At 44.5% G+C, this 17,772-nt stretch overlaps 3 protein-coding genes and 1 non-coding gene across 4 annotated transcripts; 3 read left to right on the top strand and 1 right to left on the bottom strand.

Annotated features, from left to right (window-relative positions):
• Positions 1–470: 470 nt before the first annotated feature.
• On the top strand, positions 471–4,667 carry LOC112882387 (dolichyl-diphosphooligosaccharide--protein glycosyltransferase subunit 1B). The gene is made up of 8 exons (XM_025947435.1): positions 471–714; positions 1,194–1,238; positions 1,328–1,965; positions 2,402–2,549; positions 3,086–3,265; positions 3,658–3,726; positions 4,150–4,239; positions 4,334–4,667. The coding sequence occupies exons 1-8, from the start codon at positions 586–588 to the stop codon at positions 4,460–4,462; spliced, it is 1,428 nt and encodes a 475-aa protein (XP_025803220.1). The 5' UTR covers positions 471–585; the 3' UTR covers positions 4,463–4,667.
• A 622-nt stretch (positions 4,668–5,289) lies between these two features.
• On the bottom strand, positions 5,290–5,370 carry TRNAL-AAG. The gene has a single exon. It is a non-coding gene; the product is annotated as a tRNA-Leu (tRNA).
• A 73-nt stretch (positions 5,371–5,443) lies between these two features.
• Positions 5,444–11,103, top strand: LOC112880454 (probable inactive histone-lysine N-methyltransferase SUVR2). The gene is made up of 8 exons (XM_025945090.1): positions 5,444–5,805; positions 6,001–6,421; positions 6,683–7,800; positions 9,648–9,913; positions 10,027–10,093; positions 10,221–10,271; positions 10,614–10,707; positions 10,837–11,103. Exons 1-8 carry the CDS (start codon positions 5,617–5,619, stop codon positions 10,878–10,880), a joined length of 2,250 nt encoding a protein of 749 aa, XP_025800875.1. The 5' UTR covers positions 5,444–5,616; the 3' UTR covers positions 10,881–11,103.
• Positions 11,104–12,690: 1,587 nt separating this feature from the next.
• On the top strand, positions 12,691–17,281 carry LOC112880455 (cytochrome P450 3A31-like). Its single transcript, XM_025945091.1, has 7 exons — positions 12,691–13,068; positions 14,528–14,727; positions 14,850–15,449; positions 15,628–15,778; positions 15,956–16,105; positions 16,330–16,496; positions 16,743–17,281. The coding sequence occupies exons 1-7, from the start codon at positions 12,759–12,761 to the stop codon at positions 16,848–16,850; spliced, it is 1,686 nt and encodes a 561-aa protein (XP_025800876.1). The 5' UTR covers positions 12,691–12,758; the 3' UTR covers positions 16,851–17,281.
• The last annotated feature ends 491 nt before the right edge of the window (positions 17,282–17,772 follow it).

A 17,772-nucleotide genomic window follows, 5' to 3' on the forward strand; every position in this document is an offset into this window, starting at 1 on the left:
ATTAATATATTAGTGCAATGACTAAATACCGTATGATTGAAGATCCATGATCATACACATAATATAGACAACTAAAATTTCGTGCTCTATCTACTTGCATATACAAAGTAGTGATCATGATTTTGTTATATGCTAATATGGTGGTATCAAAAATATAAGTTTAAAATGCTTAAGAACCTTTTAAATTCATTGCTCCTCTAATAAAATTAGGAAAAAAATATTGACTTGTAAATCTCAGCGTATTATAAGATATCTAAGAATATGAGTGTATCAAAATATCTAAGTCTGATAAGCGAGGAAACTAGAATCATCAAAGTTGGTCTCCAAGATTTCTTCTTGGGATTTCTCTCGTACAGTTTCATCCAGAGAAACCACAGCCACAGCCACAGACCTGGGAGGACCGCAGGATCCATGATGGACGGCTGGTAGTGCCTCCCTTGACTAACAACTGCTGCCAAGTCGGTCAGTCACGCACCCCTCCGGTCCACCCCCACCCCTTCCTCCCCTCGTTTGTTTCAGGTCCAGATCTCGACCGGCAGTGTCAGTCGCCGGCGAGCGGTAAGGGCGGACGGACCACCGGACGCGATGCCGCCGTCCCTCCAAACCCTAACCACTCCCACCCTCCTCGTCCTCGTCCTGCTCACCGCTTCTGCCGTTTCCTCCTCTTCCTTGCCGCCGGAGGACGGCATCCGGGTCGTCTCTGCCGAGAAAAGGGTATGGTTCTTTTCATCCTGGCGATGGATACCTTCTTCTTCTCCCCTTCCTCAAATCTGTGATGCCGGTTGCTTGCTTCTGAAGTTTGACACTTCTATTAGCTTTCGAGATTACGCGAATCTGGATGCTTTTCTTCTTCATCATCCTCAGTAGATATTTATATTGTTACAATTATCGATCGAAATCCTGCGCTGAACGATACGATTGGGGCTTCGTTCGGCAGCGGCCAGACCAGGTTTCGATCCTGGCCAGAACACTCCGGTTTTCAATACAGGCTGCTCCGTTCCACCCGGAACGGCCCCCGAAAACGGCCCGTTCCGAGAAAACGGAACGACGCCTGACTTAGATCGGGGGAAGCTTCAGTTCGGGGTTTAAGAGATAGAGGTCGATTCGTTGCTAAAACCCCTCTATCCGTGGCAAATCTTCCTCTCAAGTCGTCATGGCATTTTTTCTGACATACAAATTCCAATTGCCTGCAGATCGACCTCACCAGTCCCATTGTCAAAGTATATCTAACATTGAAGGTAATAATGCCGTAATCGTCCTTTCCTCGATCAAGAGTTAGCGATTCTCCCGCATTTATACTCACAGTACATCATTACCGTCCTTCCAGGTCGAGAATGCTCCATCTGCCTCTGATGCCTCCCAAGTTCTTCTCGCCTTCACGCCCACAGAGGCTCAACATCTCGCTATTGTCAAGGCCACAAGAGCAGAGGGGAAGCGCAAGAAGAAGACATACATGCCCCTCTCGGTTGAAGCCTCTGATCTTGCCTCCACTGCCCTGAATGGTGCTCGCCTCTACTCTGTTCTGCTGGGCGCTCCTCTGAAACCTGGCGAGACAACCACTCTCGAAGTGTTATACGTGCTGACACACACTTTAGAGCCCTTTCCTGCTGAGATTAGCCAGTCAGAGTCCCAGCTGGTTTACTTCCGTGACAGTGCGGTGCTTCTCTCGCCTTACCATGTTCTGGAGCAGGTTACCTACATCAAAACACCAAGCAATAGGATTGAGTCCTTCACAAGGGTCGATCCAACCAGTCGTGCTGGTACTGAATTGAAATATGGCACATATAAAAACCAGGCACCGAACTCATATTTGCCAATCCTTGTGCACTATGAGAATAACCGTCCTTTTGCTGTTGTTGAGGAGCTCGTACGCAAGGTGGAGATTTCTCACTGGGGAAATGTCCAAATCACTGAGCATTATAAACTGAGGCACGGTGGGGCTCGGCACAAAGGAGTCTTTTCAAGGTTATATTCTTTACACCTTATTTTCAGTTTATCTGGTTCTAAAAAGGCCTTGGCATGAAACGAATGTGACTAAAAAACTTCTTGGATGTAAAAGGTGCCTTTGGCTGTTAGAGTGACATGTGCGTCACAGCCCCATGTCAGTGAGAACCATTGGCATACATGAGTTGGGGATGCTTTCCCTTACACCATCTTGTCGAATGATCTCTCTGATCATTGTCCACTTCTTCCAACAATATAGGTGTAGTAATGAACAAATAAAATAATATATGGGCTGATACCCCAAGCATTGCTTTGCTAGGTCTATGTTTTTGTTTGTTAAATAAAGAATTCAGTATGGACATGGAGACTTGAACCTGTATGATATTAGGTGTAAGCAACTTATTAGGTCAACTTAGTTAAATGGTTCATAATTACTCACTCAGATCTTTCTTGCTAGGCTTGAGTATCAGTCTAGGCCATCTATCAGTGGAGCGTCGTCATTCAAGAATCTTCTTGCAAGGCTGCCTCCTCGGGTTCATTCAGTTTACTATCGTGATGAGATCGGTAACATCTCCACATCCCATCTGCGCACTGATTCACTCAAGGTACAAGATATTTTTTGCACAAGCATAAGATTTTAATGAATTGCTATTCTAGTTGGCAGCATATCTGGTGGAACCAGTAAACTGTTGGAAACTTGAAAAACCCATCAAAAATCATATTGAGAAGTTTTTAAAAATCTTAAAAGCTTACCTTCCACAGATGAGGTTATCATCTCTCATATGATGCATGCAAAATTTTAGGACCAAACTCCATCCCATTTGTGAGATACAAAAATGACAAATATCTGCTACATATGCACAAAAGGACAAACATATCAAATTGTCTCTTTCTAAACCACAGATTTATCATTTTTGCATATGTGGCTGACAAATCTCTCTGATGGTTTGGAGTTTGAACTTTGACATTTTATTTGGCATCAAATTTTAGCCTTATTTATGGATGGTGAGTTTTTCAAGATTTTTGAAAACTTCTAGAGCTTTTTCACCAGATATGCATCCATTCTTGTTAGTGGAGTCAAATATATCCTTTATTTTACTTAGTGTAAAATTGTTCACTAAAGCATGCTTTTCTTATTCAGTCTGAACTAGAAATTGAGCCCAGATATCCATTGTTTGGTGGCTGGCACTGCACGTTCACCATTGGCTATGGTCTACCATTGCAAGATTTTCTCTTCGAGTCAGATGATGGCCGGCGTTACATCAACCTTACTTTTGGTTGCCCTCTATTGGATACTGTGGTTGATGATCTTACAATTAAAGTAAGTCTTTGGTTGCTCTTGATTGGCTACTGTGGTTGACAATCTTACTTTTAAATTTTAAGGTTTATATTTTCTGATGAAGCGCTCTTTTGTACTGATGCTACGTGTAGCCTAATTAATAAACACATATTGAATTACTTAGCATCTGCGCATTTCATGCTAGCGTAAATGCAATCTCTGGTATCATCCTCTCTGTTTTTTCCCCTAGGTTGATCACCATGTTCCTTGCATAGTTCAGCTTTTTATCCGAGACTAGTTAAACAAGAAATGTGATTCTTGAGAAATAGACCAGATTGCTGCTTCATTGAAGGAGTGCAGATGAAATATCAGAAGTTATTCTTTTTGGTATGCGCATTTAAAACAGAATCTTCTCAAACCGTTTAATGTTGCAGGTTGTGCTCCCTGAAGGATCAAAAAATCCACAGCCTGTAGTTCCTTTTGTAACAGAGAAACATCTTGAGGTAATCACATCTTTCCTTCTTAACATTAATTATGTCTCCCCCTCCTATATCCAAATTTTACATTTTTGGATCTAAACTGCTGGCATGCACCTATAAATCTAGAAGAACTATGATTGATAGATAGAGTATAATCCGAGCTGTTGCAAGTTTAAGCTTTTATTGTTCAGTGGAATCAGTTAACTTCTGGTAGGGTCTTGGCAACACGTGCTTCCTGGTTTAGTTTCAATTCATGAGCTGTGCATACTTCCTCTGAGTCCTGGAACTTTGTATTTCACCTTAGTTTGTATGCCAGCCTTGTATTTTTCCATCTATTTTGCAAAAGATGTGTGCTCTGAGCATCTATTTTGCAAATGGAACAGTGCCTTTCTCATGTTCTGGTAATGAAAGATTATTTTGTGACTATGATACTTGCTACTGATGCAGATTAGTTACTCATACCTTGATGTTGTTGGAAGGACAACGGTGGTACTAAAAAAGAAAAATGTTGTAGGAGAGCACAACGTTCCTTTCCAGGTACTTGTTAACATTCTGATGAAGCATTGTTTAACCACACCTTTGAACCATGCATCTCTTGATTCTAATCCGTGGAACATTCTGGCTACTTCAGGTGTACTATGAATTCAATCCGATCTTCATGCTGGCGGAACCATTGATGCTAGTATCTGCAGCGTTGCTGTTCTTTGTCGCCTGCATTGCTTATCTTCACATGGATCTTTCCATCGGAAAATCATCATAGGCCTCCATTCACAGTATTTTTGAATTTTGAACCCCTTGTTCTACTAACTGCGGATTGATGAATCACCACCGCCTTCTTGTTCTGGCACATTAGTTGCACTGTGCACCCTTCCCGATGGAGAAGGATGAAGTTTTGTGGAATATGACTGTGCTGCTGTAGGAATGAGATGATATACCTCTCCAGTTCACTGCTTATTGCTTCAAAACCGCGAGGTCGTGTTGGTGGTCCATGCCCACCCCCGTTGCCCCTGCTCGTATCTACAGGTGGACTCCACTTTGAACCGCGCTGCTCGGCCTCCCATGAGGCCATGACTGCACAGAAATCCAGCAAAGCGGACAATGTTGCCGCCACGAAAAGCTTGTGAGCAGTGAAAGAGCTGCAGAGGCCGTCAATAACATAATACAACAGCGTGCACATTGTATATTCAAATCTTCAATGTATATAGCAATATAGGCAAGTTAGAGATCGTCCTACTAATTATGTCGATTGGCTAGGTTTTTCCGTAGCAAAAGCATTGGGGGTTCTGCTTGATAAATGAGGCTTTCGACTCCCCTTACTCCTCCAGCCTTTGGAGTTACACAATTTTGATTCTATAAAAATCTTGGACTCCCATGAGATTTGAGCGAACTTGCATTTTTGAACGTTGACGCGATGTTGTCTAGTTGCACGGACACAAAAACGTGCAAGACCTGGCTAGTCACGAGTGACATGTTTTTGGAGGGGTAAGTTATAAGCTGAGAGGTGTAGTGTGCCAAACAAAAAAAGGAGAAAAAAACGCAAAAGCTGATGTGTTTGGTTGAGGGTGTGATTTGAAAAAAAGAATGTTTTGTTGAGAGTGGGATTTGAACCCACGCCCTTTCGGACCAGAACCTTAATCTGGCGCCTTAGACCAACTCGGCCATCTCAACTTGATGCTGTACATTGGAATCTAAAATTTATTTATCAATTCGATACCTCTTGGACTGGGAAGCGGCGATTCCTCTTCCAAACGGTCAGTTGAGTTGCACTCCTTCAGCTTCCCCTTCCCGCAGCCAGGCACTCGAGACACGGATGGCCGTGGCAAACCCTAGCAATGCGATACCCTGATCAGCTTCCTCCTCCTCTCGCCTGGGTTCGTGAGTGATCGCGCGGACAGCCAGCCGTATAGGGGCGGGATGGCTTCCCGGACGGAGCGGGCACGCCGCGCCATTGACGCCATGAAGGCCCTGGGATTCTCCAAGAAGGAGGTCACCCCCGTCCTCAAGAGCCTCCTCAAGCTCTTTGACAACAACTGGGAGCCCATCGAGGACGAGGGCTACCGCGCCCTGGCCGACGCCACCCTCGACGCCCGTGACCGCCCCCAGGTACCCTCTGCCCAACCATTCTTTTCGTCTTGCCCAAATGGAAAAGAGTGAAACAAAAAAAATTTGTTTTTTGGGCATTATTATGGGATAAAAAATGGGCCAAGAAAAGGCCCTCTTTTATTTACTATTCCTTTCCTGCCAGACTAATTAAAATGGCTTACTGATGCTTCATCACTTGCCCCTGCTGGGGTGCAGGGGCCAGAGCATGGTAACCACCACCCGAGAATGGTTGCGCCAGAGGAAGATCACTACCAGCCTTCTACGTCCCTTGTCGTCCGTGGTGGCCCCTGCGACTTGTATAGTGAGACAGAGGCACCTCGTGTCAAGAGGCCTAGAACCAACTCTAATAATTTCTCAGCAGATCACTCTATTGATCCTCAATTGTCCCCGTCATCTCCTCTTACTGCACACAAGATGGCAAGGAAGATTGTGGATGAAGATTTCCAACAAGCTGTCTTCTTGAGAGAGCCTAAGCCTGAACCTGATATGGATGCAGCACAGAGCTTGCTTGATGCTCAAGTCGGCATTGTTTCCCATATGTTCAACACCAGCTCCTCAGGTGCTGCAGGACCTCCAGCATTGCATCCACCCGATCAAAATCAAACAGAGACTTCAGGTTTGCATGCACCAATCTGATTGATTATTCCATCAGTCTTCGTGTTAAAATAACAGATCATGGAGATGGTCATGTTTCATATATAGATCGCGCTTTTCCCCTTTGATGTTTGTTCCATCGAGTCCTCTATGCGCCAGGAGATTAGTTTGTTGTGTTTAGCCATTAACCTGGCTGTCAAACTAGTACTTATTCTTGCTGTTTTTTCTGTAATGCTATAACTAGTTTCTTTATTCTGACGGGACTATGCTGAACCTTATATAGGTAATAAAGGCAGGCCAGTTCAGCGTTGTGGAACAAGGAGATCATCCACTTCCTTTGTTGAACCCGTGGACAGCATGGGGAAACAAGCTCAAAATCAGGAAAGATCGTCTGACTCTGATCACACAGCTGTGATGCACAACACTCGGACGGGATCTGCAGATGAATGTACACATCAAGCGCGGTGCTTGCACACTGAGATAGCATCATCCACTATGGGTGAGGTCAAGATGTCAATAAAATGCAACATAGACCCATCAAAGTTCCGCATGCCCAGTTTAGAAGCAGTTTTCAGGATGGTTGAGGATAAATGTTTTCGCTCATACAAGAGTCTGCCACCAAATTTTTCCATTAGCAGCCTGATCAATGAGATATGCGAATGTGTAGAACAAGTGGGCAATGATCATACTGCAGAATATAATATACAATCTGATTCTTTTGACAATGGCAGAAACTTGCAAAAGGAGCCAATGATGAATGGTGCTGCACTTGTGAAACCAATTGCTTGCATTAGTAGGGGAGGTGGGAAATATAAATCTGTAGAAGATTCATGGATTTTAGAAACTTCAGATAATGACCAAGCAAATTCAATGGTTGCTCAGCATCTGGCACCTTCTCACCTAAGTCGTACCCATGATGCATCTGATATATCAAGGGGAGAAGAAAAAGTAAGGATATCAGTGGTAAACGAATTCGGCAGCGATCAATGTCCATCTCCCTTTTATTATAAACAAAGAAATCTTGTTTCCCAGAAGCCCTATGCCAACATCTCTGCTGCCAGAATTGGTGACGAGGACGGTTGTGCTGACTGCTTTGGCAACTGCTTGTCTGCCCCTGTACCATGTGCCTGTGCAAGAGAAACTGGGGGTGAATTTGCATATACACCAGACGGTTTGGTTAGGGCAGCGTTCATTGATGAGTGTTTCTCTGTGAATTTATTCCCAGAAAAGCATCGCAACTTTTTCTGTAAACCACTCAAGAGGTCCAGGAATGAGGCTCCACCAGAGCCTTGCAGCGGCCAACTTGTTAGGAAAGTTATCAAGGAATGCTGGAGTAAATGTGGTTGTAACATGCAATGTGGTAACCGTGTGGTTCAACGTGGTATAACATGCAACCTGCAGGTAATATCTAATGCTTCTGTAAATTTATATTTACGAATATTGATGTGGTACTCATGCTGCACACTACTTTTGTTGATCCTTCAACTATCTAAATGCCCGTGTTTTGCTATGGACACCAAAAATCATATTAGTCAAATTTGTTTACATGTGAATAATAGAGCTAATTACAACAGTTTAGCTGAACTTGGATATATCAGTACGTATAGAATTCTTGACAAAACTCTTATGGATTTTCAGATAATTAATACATAGGATATCCTTCTCGTTCTGCCCTCCCTTGTACCTTAAAATATGTTTGGAATACACTACAGCCTGTTGCATGGAGACCTCGAACAAAAAGTCTTGCTTCGCAAAATCATGTTAGCTTGGTGCTGAGGAATTGTCAGGCACCAGACTTACAGATTATCAGACATGGTATTTGTCAAACTAAACATCGTCTCAACCCTTGAAAAATACAATGGTATATCGACTGTAGATTTGCACACTTTGACTGAAAAATTAACACAATCTAGGAACACTTAGCTGAACCAGATTTTGTTGAACAGGTGTCAAATTTAAATGTATAAACCTGTATGTAGATACGATTTAAGCACCAAACAGCTAAGAACAACAAAGGCATAATCAATACTGAAAAGGGGCAATTTCCATCCAGCGAGAGCAAAGAATCGATGAAGAGAATATCATTTGCTTTTCGTCCTGGAAGGACAATCTGGTGTTTGAATATCTGAGCTCCATGGTCAATACGGTATAGCATCTCCATTTATTCGTTTGAAAACAAAATATAGAATGTCAAGGAGTTAATCTACTAGGTAGTACATGATATTCGAGTCGAGTGAGGGCAGCGACTATGATTGCCTGAGATCTTGGACTGGTATACCGTAGTGATGGAACAAAGAACTGAGGGCGTCCGGGCAAGACAAGAATGGATGCCAGGGATCGATCTTCGGATTAGAGTGCTATTGTGATGGAGCACTGCCATAAATGGCAAGCCACTGTGTTATGCACTCTTATGGCCTTATCAATCGTCTTTCCAGTGGATCCGGGTGACCCATCATGGATGTACGATGGCCTGCGATGGGATCCCGGAGATGCACATAGACGGAAGGCTAGCAACAGGATCCGGTGGAGTCGACGGCGGCTTGATGATGAGATCGAGATCCGTTTGACCTCACGTCGGCTTGGCTAGGATGACTGTTCCAGCCATGACCAACGAGCACAACGGAGGGGTAGCAGTAGAAATGTGAGGGGAGGACAATGGTGGCGTTGGTTATGCATTCCATTTGTGACCAACGACGAGGGCAGATGTGTTAGGGTTCCTGGTGGTGGTGATTGAACTTGGAGGGGAGAGGCGCACGACTGCATGAGATGCAAATGAAGCTGGTGAACAGGGATGGGTTCTGCAGCTTTGGGCAAAATGGAACTGATATTCTGTGAGGGTTTGGATGTGCTTGGGCCTATTTGTCGACGCATCATTTTTACAAGCGAGGGCGGACTCAGTGGGAGCAAAACACATCAAGATTTGGGTGGATTAGGTTTTAGGGTTCTGTCCTATGGTGGAATTGTAAATAAGAAGAAATCTTTGTGCGTTTGAGTGGAGATAAAAGAAAACTCAACCAACCTAAGGCGGCATTGCAAATAATAAGAAATGGACACCCAGATTTGAGTGGAAGAGAGGACTTGAACTTGGGTGGTGGGGTGTGCGCACCCACACCTCCACCAACTGAGCTAGCTCAGTTCCTTCTTGCTCCTTTAATAACTTCCCTTTATTTTTCATCCACAGCATCCATGTATTATTGAAGCTGGTTGGTTGAATTGTCATTAATTACATTCCTATTATTTTTGCCCAGGTATTTTTCACACAAGAAGGGAAGGGTTGGGGCCTACGCGCACTTGATGAACTTCCAAAAGGAGCTTTTGTCTGTGAATATGTTGGGGAGTTGCTAACAAGTACGGAGCTACATGAAAGAACATCTCAAAAAGCGCACAAGGCTGGGTATACGTACCTGGTGGACTTGGGTGCTGATTGGGGTTCAGAGGGGGTGTTGAAGGATGAAGAGGCTTTATTCCTGGATGCAACAATTTATGGGAATGTTGGGAGATTCATCAACCACAGGTGTGCTCTGACTGTTCCCAATCTGGTCTTGCTACCCTATTATTTTATGGGAATGATAGCAGAGATGATTCTTCCCCTTTTCTTTTCTTACGGTCGTAACTCCATTCACGTAGATGCTATGATGCAAATTTAGTTGGGATCCCTGTGGAAGTGGAGACCCCTGGTCATCACTATTACCATGTAAGTTCTGTGAGTTCTTAAATTCTATAAACTGACGTGTCGATATGTTAGCCTTTCAAATAGTATATCATAGGCATACGATGCTGATAATATTTCTATTTTCTTTTTCTTTTTTTCCCCTTTCAAGCTTGCACTTTTCACAAGCAAGAAGGTGGAGGCATTTGAGGAGCTCACATGGGTAAGGCTTGTGTAGTTTGTTGATATAAAATATTAACTTCCGTGCAATATCTCCAAAGATGTGTATTTCTCAAGATAAATAAGACTTGTCAAAATCAAAGACTGCAGATGCTGTCACAATATCCCCCCACCCCTAAACCCAAATTCGGAAGCCCTCTTCGCAGTTCTATACAAATACCAGATTTCTTCTAGTTTATTCTCTTTAGCTAAATCATATTTGCGGCAAGCTGTGTTGGTTTCATTTTCAGTGCCATGCTATGCAGTTTATTAGATCAGCATAGGATGCACACACTCTCTGATCCTTGGGAGTTTGACCGATCTAAATTAATCTTCCCTGTTTCAGGATTATGGTATTGATTTTGATGATGATAAGCATCCTGGCGGAGCATTTCAATGCCTGTGCGGGAGCAGATACTGCCGCGGCAGGAAGCGTCACAGTATGTTCTCCTTCCTTGACCCCATAACTATTCCTTTTGAGGGACCATCTATCAATGCCTCCCGGGCTACACATTCTACTTTATGTTGTGCAAGCGTTTTTAAGAAGTTTGTACAAATGACTTTTGCAGGGAACCGAGGAAAAGCTGCTGTGAGAGTGAGACGAAGGGGTTGATCAGCTGCTGCATAGCTGTTTAGGTTGGCGAGCATATTAGCCAGTTGAAGCATAGCAAGCTGGAATTTTGTGTTACCATAGTTGATGGTGGAAGAATGTTTTAGGCTTGTGCGCGCGACTCAGATAAAGCTGTTTAGGGGTGTGCTGGAATGTTCGATCCACCATTTAGCCGAATGAAACGGCTAAATTTAAATTTTGCCCGGGGTTTGGTTTTCACACCACATCTTCAAACGGCTATTTTTTCTGTAGTCAGTTTAGTTGTGAGCTTTGCAGAATTAGGGGTGGCAACTAAACTCAGCTGACTACAGAAAAATTTAGTCAGTGTGGAAAGTTGCGAGCTTTGCACAATGTAGTCAGTTCAGTTTGTAAGGTTGTTGGCGTTTTCTTATTTTCGTAAAAAAGAAAGAAAAAAAAGAGCCCCGTGAAGCTGTGGCAGCCTGGTAGTGGTTGGCGGATCACGGCAGATCTGGTCCAATCAGGGGTCTCCCGCATGGGCTCATGCTGATGGTCATGGGGCATGGGCTTCCGCGGACGGCACTCGCCAGCGCTGCACACGTGTCCGCCCGGCTGAGGCATGGGGCTTGGGCGCGCGCTGTCCGGGCCCACTGCTCGGCTACTTGTCAGCCACCTGGCATTTTCCGAGTGGGACCCAGGCGTAGCTTTCATGCTGAAGAAGTGAAGATAGAGAAGGCCGTCCCCGGGACGAGCATGAGCAGACGACAAGCAGCATCAGCCACTGCTAGGAGTAGAAGCTATGGACAATCATTGGCTCATAGCTGCTAGTGGTATAGCCTACTACAACGAGTGAGCTACACTGATCTGCTGACTATTCAATCCCTTGCCGAACCGACTGCGTCAGTGCTTAATCCGGATAAATGAGCAAATCCACCTTTCATGGCTTTTCCTCTCTCAAGACTCCCAGAGTCCCATGCGTCAAGTGTCCGATTACCAAACTTTGCCATCCATGCTAATTTCATAGCATATCCGAACCATCTCCAGAATGTACTTACAAAATTTTTCCCACTTATCTCCCCTGCTTTTCCTATAAAATAAATGGTCTGCGAAGGTGGAATGCACCAATACGCAAAGAGTTGGGCGTCGTATCAAGCTCGAGACGAGGGCAATTTGGACGCCCAGGTCGCTGTCCCAGCGATCTGCCAGGTCAAACCATTTAAAACGAGCTGATCTCGCCGAAAGGGAGCCCGCGCTGCCTTTACCGCCAAGCCAATGCGCGAGCACGAGCCTGCCCACGCCCAGCGCCAGTGGCCAGCCCAGTTGACTTGCGCTGGAGGTTGGCGGATGCGGGCGAGTGGCACGGATCGCGCGCGGGGTCAACGCGAAAGCCTAAAGAGACGCCAGGTAATCACATTCACAGGGCAATGCTTGAGAATTCGCCGCGTGATTGTTCTTTTGCGGCTTGATGAGGCGATTGGATTGGACAGCCTAGAGGCGTCCGATCGCCAGCTCCAATCAACCAGCCGCCGGGTGGCCTCTCGTTTCACGTGGATGCAGTTTTGACCTGACAGTGAGTGTACATCGCCTGCCCTTTTCACCGAGGAAAGCACGGTGATTTTTGGTCGCTCCGCTCGCCGAAAATTTTGCTGCTTTAGTCTGAGGGAGACACATTTGTTTTCCGTAATTTTTGGTCTGGTAAATTACGTTCGCGCCGTTTTGTGCCTTCGGACAAAAAACTTTAGTTGAGGGCTGTGTTTTAGATTTCTCAAGTAGAGGAGGGTCTAGGCGTAAGAAAATCGTAGATCTTTTTTAGAGGAGCCGTAGGCGAATGTCCCTGTCCTCTTCTCTTCTTCCAGGGAGAGCTCGAGCTCCTGCTCCTCTCACAGCTCCGCCCAGCCCCCACCCCCGCCCTCCCGCGCCGCCATGGCGTCCTCCACCTCCTCCTGCGACTCAACCGCCGTGCCGTTCACCCTCCTGGGCGCGCTCCTCACCGCGGGCCCTGCTGCCTGGCCGGCCTGCGTCGGCGGGGGCCGCGCCTTCCTCCGCGACTACGCCCAGCGGGGCACCAACGCGCTGCTCTGGGCGGTCCTCCTCGCCGTCACCTGGGTCCTGCTCGTCCGCGTCGCCGCGCTGCTCCGCCTCTGGGCCCTCGGCTCCCGCATCCCGGGGCCCCGCGCGCTCCTCGCCGACCCCGGGCTCGCCGACGTCCTACGCACCGGCGGCGACATCACCGGTTGGTACCCGATCACCTTTCCACCTTATTACCCGTTCACGTAACCATGGTTCGGTTCAATTTGTTGGTTGGTGGCGGTTATGATGGGGATTGGAATATTGGATTTGGCACCAGCGCGACCTCTGCAGTGTGTTCATTTTTTTTTCGTACGGGCTATTCGAGATGCTCGGGCGTTGGGTACTGTTCGATTGGGGACTGGATGTGATTGTAACAATCCAATTCGATTCGAGATTTGGTGACTCTTACTCGAGATGCAGAGCAATCAGTATTTGGCTCCGAGCTAGCTACTTGAGCAATGATCTGTTGGGAATTTCGTATTCTTTTGATCGATTGATGAGGGATTTTGCTTTAGTATAGGCTGATCTCGGTGGGGGTTGATCGGGATGTGATTTTGACTATTTGATGTGGCCAATTACATGGCAAAGTTATGATCAATTTTACTGCTCCAAGCTTGTGAGGCAGCGATCCAGGTTTACTTTTTTATTTGGTTGCTCTGTTAACTGATAATGAGATGAGATCTGCACAATTGATGCAATATTTTTGCGTAAAGCATTTAGACTAGTGTTGAGATAAAATTGTGTCACTGAGCTTTGGTTTCTGTCCACAGACACAGCAATTGCACTTGTTAGCACAGTTACCTTAAATCCTGATTTGTTTCTGAGGGTTTGCTGATGACCTATATTTAACCTTGTATTATTGCTTGAACTTGATCAGTGATATTTATATTTAATACAATTTCATACTGTACGATTGTAATGGCCTGATCACTTCTGAGTGGTTAATTCAAATTTAGGCAATTTGCTAGGTTTTCTGTTCTTGTCATGATCTAATTGTTGCATCTTCATTACGTCATGGTCGTACTCTTTTCAGTTCCCATCCTATGATTCGGGGTGAAAAAGCAGAATCAATTTACTTCTCGAAATTCATGCTGTTTTGAAAAATCACCCGCATTCCTTTTACCTGGACTTTTGTCAACTGTATGTCTGTTAAGTTATAGTAGAGTTAACCACATATTCTAATTTTCCTTGGAATGGGCACTTTTTGTACAACTTACTAGGACAGCGCAGGGGGTGCTGTGTTTGAAATTCTACCAGACATAAATGGTAGTAGGTAGATGCATGAGTTTGTTGATACATAATTTTTGGTCCCATGTGATCCAACATAGATAGTGCTGTTCTTTATGAGCATGGGCATATGATGGCCTACTCGACCACTTTAGAGCCTGTGCCATTCAAGGCTTCGGCTTACAATGTTTCATCAAATATTCAAGCTGTATTGCTAGCATATTTACTATTGTCAACTACCAATCTAATACTTCTTCGCATCATCCCTGTAAACATGAAATACTTTGTTCGATATTTGCCATTGTTATGGTAACTAAGGGTCCTTCGTTAATAGTTTATATGATGCGTCCATTGATATATGCTCATATTTTGCTTTGAACTTCTTCATTTTGTAGGTTTCCTATCAAAATTGCATAGCAGCTATGGTCCAGTTGTTCGCCTGTGGGTAGGACCCTCTCAACTACTTGTATCAGTTAAAGATCCTACTCTAGTCAAAGAGGTGCTAACAAAGGCTGAAGACAAGTTACCATTGACTGGTAGAACATATAATTTAGCTTGTGGAAGACTTAGTCTATTTGTGTCCTCATTCGAGAAGGTATGTATATCAATGCAGTTTGTATTGATCCATTTTTTTTTGCAACACTATTTGTATGCAAATTGCACCTTCACTACTTTGATTTTTTGAATTCTTCTAATAGTTTTCTTGGTAATTTTCAGGTCAAAAGTACAAGAGAATCTCTGAAAATATTTTTGAATGAAAAACTTACAATTGGTGGCAATCTAAATTCATTCAAAGTTATCGATGCTATCATGTATAGAAGCGACTCTATTATGTCCAAGGATTTTCTGGACAGTAGATCTTTCTCCCGGCACATGGCATTTAACATCATTGGTGCAACTCTTTTTGGTGATGCCTTCTTGGATTGGTCTGACACTGTTACTTATGAGGAACTTCTTATGATGGTTGCAAAGGATGGTTGCTTCTGGGCTTCTTATGCAGTTTGTCCATTTTGGAAGCCTAGTTATAGGAGGTACCAGACCCTATGTGCTAAGCTGAAGATATTAACAGAGAGCATCATAAGAAAATCGAGAGACCAAAACAGTTCAGTTCATCACTTTGATCAGAGATCCTATCAGAAAAGTGAAGGGATGATGGCAGGTCATTCTCTCCTTGGGGCTGCTGAAGAATCACTTAGTTCAGAAGAGGAGATATGTGGAAACATCATGGGTTTGATGTTGCATGGTATTTCCACTTCTGCTAACTTGATTGGCAACATTTTGACAAGGCTTGTCGTATTCCCAAAGTTGCAAGATCAGGTACAAATTGGTTCCTTTATCTTTCAGTGTTGCAAACTATTTTGGTTGTGCTCTTGTGATGAACTATTGCTGGTGTTGTCTTGCCCATGTTAATTAGTTAAATTTGAAAAATTTATGCATCTTACAAAAGTGCGGGACAATCTGGAAGACTCTTCACTCATACTACTCCTTTTTGCAGCTACATGCGGAGATTGTTGCAGCCTGCAATGAATCATCTGAACTGGAGGTTGATGATGTGCTTAGGATGCGATTTCTACTTGCTACTGTATGTGAATCTGCTCGCCTTTTGCCTGCGGGACCTCTTCTGCAGAGGTGTTCTTTGAAACACGGTATGCAAGTTTTCTAGACCTCACAAATGCATTTGCACATCCTGATTTTACTATCGAGAAATGATGGTTTGAAGTGTGATCCTGATTTTGGTCCATGCATCTTAGCTGCAACAGAACTCATTTGTCAGCTGCAGGTCAATTTTGACCCACTTCGGATTTCATTTTCCTTGATTGCAGATTTGACTCTTGGCTCGGGCATCACTGTGCCAGCTGGAGCAATATTGGTAGTTCCTTTGCATCTTGTCCAAATGGATGCTTCTGTGTGGGGCAATGATGCTGGCCAGTTCAATCCTCATCGGTTCCTCAAAAAGGACATTGTTCTTGGAGGTATGTTCTCTCTCCCTCTCTTTTTTTCTTCTCACTTTTCTGTTCTAGCGAAACATAAGTAATGGATTCTCAACAGCAGTTTCAGAATACTGCATTAAACTCATTATTTTTTTGACTGCATCTGGATCAGTCATGCATTTGTTAGACCTTTAGCAATTTTTGCAAGACTCTTGTGAAGCCTCTTCCTAATTATATCTTCGGTTTATTTTCTTCATATATTGTAGATATATTAGCAGCGCCCAGTGGCTCAAATGGGATGAATCTTTCCACCGACTGTGCTAAGACTGAGTCATTTCTTCCATTTGGTTCTGGAAGTCGAGCATGTGTTGGCCAGAAGTTTGTGATTCTTGCGATATCAATGTTGATTGCCAGTCTGCTCCGCAAATATGAGGTTAGATGCAATGATTGTTATGCTTATGCCTTGCTGTGATGTCTACACACACCAACTGCCTTCTTGGTTTGTGGTCATATGAGAATAATCGATTCCATTAAGAAATGTTCAAAGTTTTATCAATTCCTTCTGGGAGATTCTGAGCTGACTTGCTAGGTGGTATTTCACGCTTTGGGGCTACAAATTTACCCTTTTTCATTAGTTTATGTTTAAACTTACAATGTTACTTGGAACTTGATTTTGCAGGTACAACCTCATCCAAGTTTGTCTAAAGAAGTGGGCTCCAAAGTTGACAGCAGCCACTCTCACCATCTTCCAAACTCTAAGATCATCCTCACAAAAAGAAGGATCTAACTGGAGGGTTTGGCAAGTGAAAATTTGACACGTTTGCTTTCATTATATTGTTTTTTACTGGTGTTACACCAGGACACCTTCTCTAGTTTCCTACCGTTGTTGGACCACGCTGAAGTCTGAAAAGGCGATACTTTGCGATGTGGAAGTTATATCTTTTTTCCCTCCAGATTTTTGACAGACCCGGTGTGCTTCGTCCGATCTAGTTTTTGTTGGGTTTTTGGAGCACCCATGGGCTGTTAGATCACAGGAGGTGTATGCTGATGTGCATAGACAAGTTGGGGTTTTTAAGTTGGAGTTTTCTCCTCCCTCTAGGAGGAATGTAATGTCCAATGTATCATGTTGTCTCGTTCTACTAATGTATTGTATGACACATGTAAACATGTCCCAGCTGTTCTTACAGCATAATAAGTTGTGAAAAAAGTATACGGATATCATGTTGTATTGGATTGCTTCAGGCAATAGGATGATATTTTTTTATATATAAAGGAAGAGGGATAAATGCAAAATGTACTACCAGTCAAAGCCAGTAAGCTACCATACACATTCGCTGGTGGTGGTGCACGGACGGTACAGTGCTGTAGTTTCAGGATGAAGTTGCGGCACGACATGAACATGTTTCAGACGCAGATGACCAGGCGCCAGGTGAGTCCGCCGCCGGGAAGGCGGGAACAGCAGAGAAGACAGGCAGCAAGCGCAGGACCGCGAACGGCTCGCCGGCGGCCGGCAGAGGCCCGAGCCGGAAATGCTGCCTCCCCTATCCCTCTTCAGTCCCTCACGTCGGCACCGCCGCCGCTAGTCCCGCGTGGCTCGGCATGGGATCCTCCAGTCAAGCTGTCGAGTTCCAGTGGCACGTGGAGGAGGATCACCCTTGAGGCCTTGACAACAATTGTGAGCTCCCATGCCGTTCGTCAGAGACGCCAGC

This window comes from Panicum hallii, chromosome 2 (genome assembly GCF_002211085.1).
Source record: "Panicum hallii strain FIL2 chromosome 2, PHallii_v3.1, whole genome shotgun sequence".
Lineage (NCBI taxonomy): Eukaryota > Viridiplantae > Streptophyta > Magnoliopsida > Poales > Poaceae > Panicum > Panicum hallii.

Bases quoted from the DNA above. Each gene is read 5' to 3' on its own strand.
- LOC112882387 (XM_025947435.1), top strand. From the start codon at position 586: ATGCCGCCGTCCCTCCAAACCCTAACCACTCCCACCCTCCTCGTCCTC. The intron at 715-1,193 runs GTATGGTTCTTT...AATTGCCTGCAG, and splicing joins TCGTCTCTGCCGAGAAAAGG to ATCGACCTCACCAGTCCCAT. The intron at 4,240-4,333 runs GTACTTGTTAAC...TGGCTACTTCAG, and splicing joins AGCACAACGTTCCTTTCCAG to GTGTACTATGAATTCAATCC.
- LOC112880454 (XM_025945090.1), top strand. From the start codon at position 5,617: ATGGCTTCCCGGACGGAGCGGGCACGCCGCGCCATTGACGCCATGAAG. The intron at 6,422-6,682 runs GTTTGCATGCAC...AACCTTATATAG, and splicing joins AAATCAAACAGAGACTTCAG to GTAATAAAGGCAGGCCAGTT. The intron at 9,914-10,026 runs GTGTGCTCTGAC...CCATTCACGTAG, and splicing joins GGGAGATTCATCAACCACAG to ATGCTATGATGCAAATTTAG.
- LOC112880455 (XM_025945091.1), top strand. From the start codon at position 12,759: ATGGCGTCCTCCACCTCCTCCTGCGACTCAACCGCCGTGCCGTTCACC. The intron at 13,069-14,527 runs GTTGGTACCCGA...TTCATTTTGTAG, and splicing joins CACCGGCGGCGACATCACCG to GTTTCCTATCAAAATTGCAT. The intron at 14,728-14,849 runs GTATGTATATCA...GGTAATTTTCAG, and splicing joins TTGTGTCCTCATTCGAGAAG to GTCAAAAGTACAAGAGAATC.